At 40.6% G+C, this 7,607-nt stretch overlaps 1 protein-coding gene across 5 annotated transcripts in view; it reads right to left on the reverse strand.

Annotated features, from left to right (window-relative positions):
- Positions 1–7,607, reverse strand: part of DZANK1 (double zinc ribbon and ankyrin repeat domains 1) — a 61,267-nt gene that overhangs the window by 16,500 nt on the left and 37,160 nt on the right. For all 5 annotated transcript variants that reach the window (XR_001515950.1, XM_015572037.1, XM_006776131.2 and 2 more), the window contains 4 exons: positions 6,063–6,267; positions 4,171–4,274; positions 2,136–2,210; positions 277–373 (listed from right to left, as the gene is read on the reverse strand). Coding sequence is in view for 4 of the 5 variants with exons in the window: in XM_015572037.1 (XP_015427523.1) it covers positions 277–373; positions 2,136–2,210; positions 4,171–4,274; positions 6,063–6,267 (481 nt within the window). In the remaining variant the exon portion in view is untranslated. The remainder of the gene's footprint in view (positions 1–276; positions 374–2,135; positions 2,211–4,170; positions 4,275–6,062; positions 6,268–7,607) is intronic.

Consider the following 7,607-nt stretch of genomic DNA (forward strand, 5'->3'; position numbering starts at 1 on the left):
GACTGGACACGCCCTAGAGCCCTCCCGCGGTCCCTCTCTGGCTGGCCAAACTCCCGCATCCATCCCCAGCCCCGATCATGCACTGGTGGGTTCCTTTGGCCTGGCCTACACCCTCTCGCAATCCAAGCTAAGGGACCACTCCCCCCCACCCCAGTGTACGAATTTGGTGCACTGGGCCTCTAGTAAATAAATGAATAGTATCTACTGTACCAATGTTAATAGTAATGTACTTATAAAAATATAATAAAATAAAATCAATGTAAGGACACAACTTACCCAAGCTATACCTGCTGCCAAATATCCCGTGACCACCCTCGGTGACAGTGCTCAGAAAATGATCGCTGAAATTCATCGCCTTACTCAGGTAAAAGTTCTGGCCAATAAAAAAATGCAAGCACCGTGATGATAAGGCTGCTGTGTCCTAACACCTCCCTGCCAACCTGTTCCTCTTTCTGTTAATGACAACTCTGTCCACACCTGGACATCCTTCCTACAACTCCCTCACACCCAGGATGTTCTGTTCATTCAGCCTCTTAAACAGGTCCTCAGTCTGGCCCCTCCTCTCGGTCATCACAGCCTCACACCGGGATTATCACAATAGCCTCCCAACAAGTTCCTGCCAGCCCACCTTCCATGTGGCTGCCCACTCACCCTTTTTATAAGTAACCGTGTCCTGACTCTGCTTAAAACCTTTCTGTGTCTTGGAATTAGGTGGCAGGGTGGGGAGGCTCAGGCTGTAGAATTTAAATCCTGGTTCTGTCACTTACTAGATTAGGGACCTTGGAAGAAACAAGTTCCTTAACTTCTCTGAGCCTTTCAGTTCCCTCACCCACAAAGTGGAAATATTATGATCTGCCTCAAAGGGATGTTGTAAAAGTAAAATGAGGTGAAACAGATGTTTATAAAATGAGGATAGATAATACATAGGCCAGGCTTGAAATCCTGTATCCATCCTACCTTCACGTGGCTGCCGGCTCCTGCCATAGGGAATCACCTGCTACTTTCTGAACACAAAGTGCAGGCTAAGAAAAAACAGTGAGCCTGGGCATATATACTCCCCTTCTACTTGATAGATACCATGTTGTAGATGCTATTGGTGCCCACCCAGTTCCCCCTAACTGGTCAACTGCTGTGTGGGTTGCTAACAGCTCACAGCTGACCCCGTTCTCCTGCCCTCAGTAGTTGGGTGCTGCTTTACCATAGGAGGTATGCCCCGCCTCTCCCTGCCTCAACTGGGGACAACTGTGTGGTGTCATTCACAATCCAGAGTTCCTCGTGGATCCAGCTAAAGCCAGACATTACTTGTGACCACTTGCTCATTTAGCTCCTTCCCCTGCCTTGTCCCAAGTCCTTCACTCCCCTTCTCCTGAAATACCTCCCTGACCTAAGCTCTGCTCTGGCCACACCAGAAACATGGCATTTAGTGCTTTACTTGGTTTCAAAGCACTTTCATATGCATTATCCCTTGGATAAGCCCAGCCTCCCTGTGAGGTAGGCAGGGCCCATGAATCTATCTTAATTTTAAAGACATTGTTAACACCCTGCTGGGGATGGCCAGGACCTAATAAATAGGAGTTCCTCTCCTTTTCTTTGCCTTCTTTACCCATCTTCTCAATCCACTGATTCTTCTTTTGTTTATTTTGACTTCTTGTCCAATGACATTTAAAGTTGCCAATATCACTTACACACTTACAGGCTCTGTGGCAATGCCCCAGTCATCATATAAGAGGGCAGATCAAAGGAGACATGGCCACAGCGGTTGGTTTCTTTTTTATAGGCAAACAGGTCAGAGTACATGTCAGCAAACAGTTTTGTCAGTCTTTTCCCAAAGCAGTTGTATCACAGACCTGCCATCAGATGTCAGTGAAAAGAAATAAGGCTGAAAATCACAGGCCCAATCGGGTGGGTGACAATTCCTGTTCTCACTGTATCACTATGTGCCCGAAAACTGGTTCCTCTCAAGCTTAGCTTGGTTATTTATCTAATTCCATTAAAGTGTTGGCCTAATTCAAGTTCCATAATATTTTAAACTTTTCCTTTCTATGAATTACACAGAAACACTTCAATAAACCATAAGCCATAATTTACTAGTTCCGTCAATTCCCCAATAAATAACTTCTGAAGGTTTCACTCACCTTGTTTGAGACTTGAACATAATTCAGCCTGATGCTAACTTCATAGCCATCTTCATGGACAGTAGCAGAAAGAAGCTTTTAAAAAAAGTATTAGAGAGGAGTCACAACTGAGGGTATGGAACTCAGTGCCCTGAGCTACAACAAAGAGATTTTGAGATGTTAAACTGTAAATTTAATCAAATATTTAATTAACACAAAATAAGGCAAAAAAGATACACAGAACAAAAACTAGATAATATAGAACACAAATAGCAAAATGGCAGACACAAAACTAGCCATATTTATAATTTCATTAATTATAAGTGAACTAAATAAATACTCCAATGAAAGAGCAGAGACTGCCAGAATGGATAAGGAAGCAAGATCCAAATTTACACAAGAGACATGCTTTAAGTTTAATCAAACCCTATGGCTGGATGCCACCACCTTGGAAAAGGTGTCCTGGGGGCCAGGTCTTGGCAATCAAAGGCAATGTATTATAGTTGAGCATCTTTCTCTGTAAGCAGTGGGAGGGATTTAGATCAAACCAGAGATCAGCAAATGCTTTAAGGATCATATGGCAAATGTTTTAGGTTTTGTGGGCCATAGAGTGTCTGTCATGAATACTCAGCATTGCCATTGTAACACAAAAGCAGCTACAGAAAATAAGTAAATGAATGAGTATAGCTGTGATCCGATAAAACTTTATAAAATTGGATGGCAGGCCAGAACTGTCCCACAGGCCATAGTTTGCAGACCACTGGATTAGGCAAAAAAAACTAACAAACCATCAAAATAGATGATCAAAGGAAATTGAGCAATATTTGACCATGAAATAGTTTCAATGTTGGACTTTTAGTGGTAGAGGAGCAAACAGGTTGATTTTCAAAGGTTCCTCTAGTCTCGTGACAGAGGGACAGGTCTTCTTACAAGGTGTCTCTTTACAACAGCAGATACAGGGCATGGTGTTTGGGGTCTGACAGGCCTGCTTCAAAGCCTGAATCCCCCCGACACCTAGCAGTGCAGTCCTAGGGAAGTCACCAAACCTCTCTGAGCCAGTGTCCCTGGGTGTCAGGTAGGGTTTGTCCTGATTATGTACTGCAGTGTACAAATCCCAGACTCAGCTGCATCAAACAACTCCCATTTTTATATGTTCATGGATTGCAATGGGGCCCAGGAGCAATGGCTTGTTTTTGTTCTATACGTCTGAGGTCTCAGCTGCAAAGACTCACATGGCTAGAGGTGGCTATATGTTTGGGAACTGGAATGACCTAAAGTCTCATCACTCACTGCCTGGCTCCTGAGCTGGGATGACTCGAGGACTGAATTCATCTGGAGCTGCAGACAGGTGCACCTAATGTGGCCACGCCATGGGCTTGGGCTTCTCACAGCAGAATGGCTGGGCTTCAAGGAGTTGTGAGATGAGCATGCCAAGCGAGAGGAAGCCATGTGCCTACATAACCACACCTTGGGACTCCCAGAGCATCATTTCTGACATACTCTTGTCCAACAGTCACAAGCCCAGCAGACTCAAGGTGAGGAGATATAGATTCCATCTTCTAAAGGGAAGACTGTCGAAGAATCTGTGGCCATATTTTAAAAACAGCCACAGTGGTAATACTCCTACCTTGAAGGTTTGTTTTGAGGACTAGAGATGATAAACATGATAAAGATATTGTTATATGGTTAAATCTCTTAATTACTATTGATAACATAATGTAGGGTTTAAGAAGACAATTCGGCTGGATTAAACTATTCTGGGTCATTTAGCTCTGACCATCAGGATTTCCACAACATGTGGCATCTAAAAGCATGAGATGCTCACAATTTGCTATCTTAGGTCAGGTGCCCAGGAGCGACCCTAGGACAAGACTCATGTGCAGGTGATTTATAAAGGCAGTGCCTGCAGGGGAAGATAGTAAGGAAATGTAGAAAGCAGGACAGCAAAGGGAAAGGAGCCAAGCAAAGTACAATTTCAGGTGAAATTGGCAGAGAGTACTTCAGCCTGATCCCGTGGGACACTGTGAGGTGGAAGTTCCATTCAGAGTCCACTCACCTTTCCCATCCTCGGTTCGGCAATCAAGGCCCGGAATTCAGAGTTGTTCTGAGTATAAGCCCTGAGGTGGGCAGAGATGTGATCCAACTGTTTTCTCCAGTATCCTAAAGAAGAGGAGAAACCCATCCACATGGTTAATTCTTCTGAGGCTAAGAAAGAAAATGCTGATGTGGATCGTGTATTCTCAGAAAGATTGTTTTCCTTTGCCAAACTTTGTGATGGTTTTTACTTACTTGAACCTCAGCTATGTACTATAAGTTCCATTTTTGTTCCCAGCTTCTTTTTACAGATGATTAATTATAGAATATTCTAGAATCTTAAAAGAACATATTTTGATTGTTGCACATTGGGTCTTTTTCTTTTATTCTTTTAAAATTATGTTTAAATTAACCATATTGAGATATAACATTAGTAAAATGCATCTACTTATATTAAATGTACAATTTGAGTCCTGGCCAGGTGGCTCAGTTGGTTGGAGCTTCATTCTACACACCAAAGGGTTGCGGGTTCGATTTCTAGTGAGGGCACATATCTAGGTCGCAGGTTTAATCCCTAGTGGGGTTCGTACAACGGGCAAGCGATCAATGTTTCTCTCTCTCTCTCTCTCTCTCTCTCTCTCTCTCTCTCTAATAACAAATCCTGGGTGAGTATTAACATATACATATATTTATATAACCTGTATATAAAATTTACAATTTGAGCTTTGGCAAATGTATACATCCCCATCAATATGTTGAACACTTGAACATCTCAATTACAAAAGACAAGCAACCAAATTTAAAAATGGAAAAACGATCTGAATAGACATTTCTCCAGAGAAAAAATATAATGGCCAACAAGCACATGAAAAGACAATATCATTAGTCATCAGGGAAACACTAATTAAAAGCACAACGAGGGACCACGTCACATCTACGAGGATGGCGACAATGAAAATATAGTAAGTGTTGGAAAAGATGTGAGAAATCAGAACCCTCATACAATGCTGGGCAGAATGTAAAATAGTGCAGCCACTTTGGAAAGCAGTATGGAAATGTTAAACATAATTTTATTATTTGGCCCAGCAATTGCACTCCTATGTATATACCCAAGAGAAATGAAAACATGTCCACAGAAAAACTTATACATAAATGTTCACAGCAGTATTATTATAATAACCAAAAGGTGAACAAAACTCAACTGTCCATCAACTGATAAATGAATCTACAAAATGTCATAAATCCTTATAATAGATTATTATTCAGCTATGAAAAAGAATGAAAACCTAAAACATGCCAAAATATGGATGAGCCTTGAAAACATTATACTAGGTGAAAGAAGTCAGTCACAAAAGACCATATATGCTTCCCATTTATATAAAATGTCCAGAACAGATAAAAGCACAGAAAGTAGATTCATAGTTGCCAAGCACTTGGGAGAGGAGATGTGGGAAGTGACTGCTTAAAGAGAATAGGGTTTACTTTGGTGTGATAAAAAGTTCTGGACATAGAGTGGTGATGGTTGTATAATATTACTAATGTACTAAAGGTTGCTGAATTGTACACTTTAACATGGTTAAGAGGGTGAATTGTTATGTCAATGTTATGTCAATAACATAAAGAGATAATAGCAAACAGCAATAACAACACAGGTTAACATTTCTGCCATAATAGTAGAAGTCCATGTGTGCTATTTAATTTACAAACTAGAAGAGGGGACTGTGAATCAAAACATCACAATACTAAAAGTTAAAGGAAGAGCAGTTTAATTCAAATGAAAATTCCTTTAAAAAAGTAAAATAAAGGAACTTATTTCTTATATATAAAAATAAATCTAAAGGAAGAAAAATTGAGATTTTCTTTCAAAGAAAGAGTGAGTTCCCTCCTGACAAGAAAGCATATTTTTATCCTCACCTCTTCCTGGGCTGACGGCTGTAAGGAGAGGCTTATGGTCACTCATTTTCTCCTGCCTCTGCTGATGGGAAGCCATTTCCAGTTCCTTTTTCGCTAGCAGGTTGCCAGACGGGTAGAACAGGCCAGTGGTCTGTGTACCTACATTCTTCTTAGTCCCATCATGTTTGGGTAAAGGAACATTCAGGGACTGCCAGGCAGATCGGGACTACAAGTGAGGCAGAAACATAAAACATTATAATTTTATTAATCCTTCATATTACCCTCAGAAAACAATTGTAATTAGAAGTAAAAGTATCTCAAAAAACAACAACTGTATTTTAACCTAAAAGAGGGTTTTCAGCCCTTGCCTCATCTTCCTTGCTTCTGTTTTCCCAGCAACTCCCCTAGCCCCATCCCCTTAGCCATTTAACTGTCTCAAATTCAGCAAATCGACTGATGTTCCCTGTTCTGCCAGAGGCCTGAAAGATATCTATCTTCCCAGCCCTACACTTCATTAAAGCACAGACTTTACTATCCATCCACACCCAACCTCTGGGCACCAATATTTCCTGTGAAATAGTCCCCTGCGTCTGGACCTGAGGACATAAGAGAACCAACATGTAAGGTTATGTAGCTTGTGCACTGCATCTAAAGGGGTACTAGTCACATAGTGGGCATGATATATTTGCATATTTATTAGGATAATTTTTATGGTGGGTAGAAAATGTCTTTCTAACAAAATTAGTATATTATAATCAATTTCCAACAGATGGCACTCAAGTGTCTTCAGGAAAGATCACATTTGCACGAAGGTGCCATGTAGACTATTGGCAGTCCCAGGATGTCCAACCCAATTTGGATTAAGAAGGCTATGAATTCCCTAAAAATTAACACAAAGTTACTAAGTGCATGTGCATTCTCTCTAATAATTATTCATTCTTCTAATGAAGAGATAAGAAGAAACCTGAAGTACTCATATAGCTTATAGAGAAATTCATGAAAGGCTAACACAAAGCTGGTGAGTTGTTTAAGTCCTTCTGAAAATAACCTCGTGAAATTTTCCTCAATCCAGGTCCAGTTTTTATAAATGGAAAAAGCAATTTTATATACCTGATCTAAGTTTCTAAAATATAAAAGAACCTTGGGGAAAGTTCTTGGTGTGCTACATAAGACATTCAAGAGAAGTATTTCCTCTCTCATATATTTTAAATCCACTTCTCCTAAAAGATATTATATCTATTGCCTTGCAAATGCAATTAGACTTCAATCTATTGTAAATAAATGATAGATACTTGATTTCTGAAGAAATCACTCAAGTGTTTAAAACCCAAATTAATTAATTTTATTTCCACACCTAGTTGAAAAATCCGTGTGAAAGGTTCTGGGTTCTCAACCTTCCTAATGCTGCGACCCTTTAATACAGTTCATGTTGTGGTGACCCCCAACCATAAAATTATTTTCGTTGCTACTTCATAACTGTAATTTTGCTACTGTTATGAGTCGTAATGTAAATATCTGCTATGCAGGATGTGTTTTCAGGGGCCGCCACCCACAGGTTGAGAGCCG

The sequence above is a fragment of the Myotis davidii genome, unplaced genomic scaffold (genome assembly GCF_000327345.1).
Source record: "Myotis davidii unplaced genomic scaffold, ASM32734v1 scaffold608, whole genome shotgun sequence".
Lineage (NCBI taxonomy): Eukaryota > Metazoa > Chordata > Mammalia > Chiroptera > Vespertilionidae > Myotis > Myotis davidii.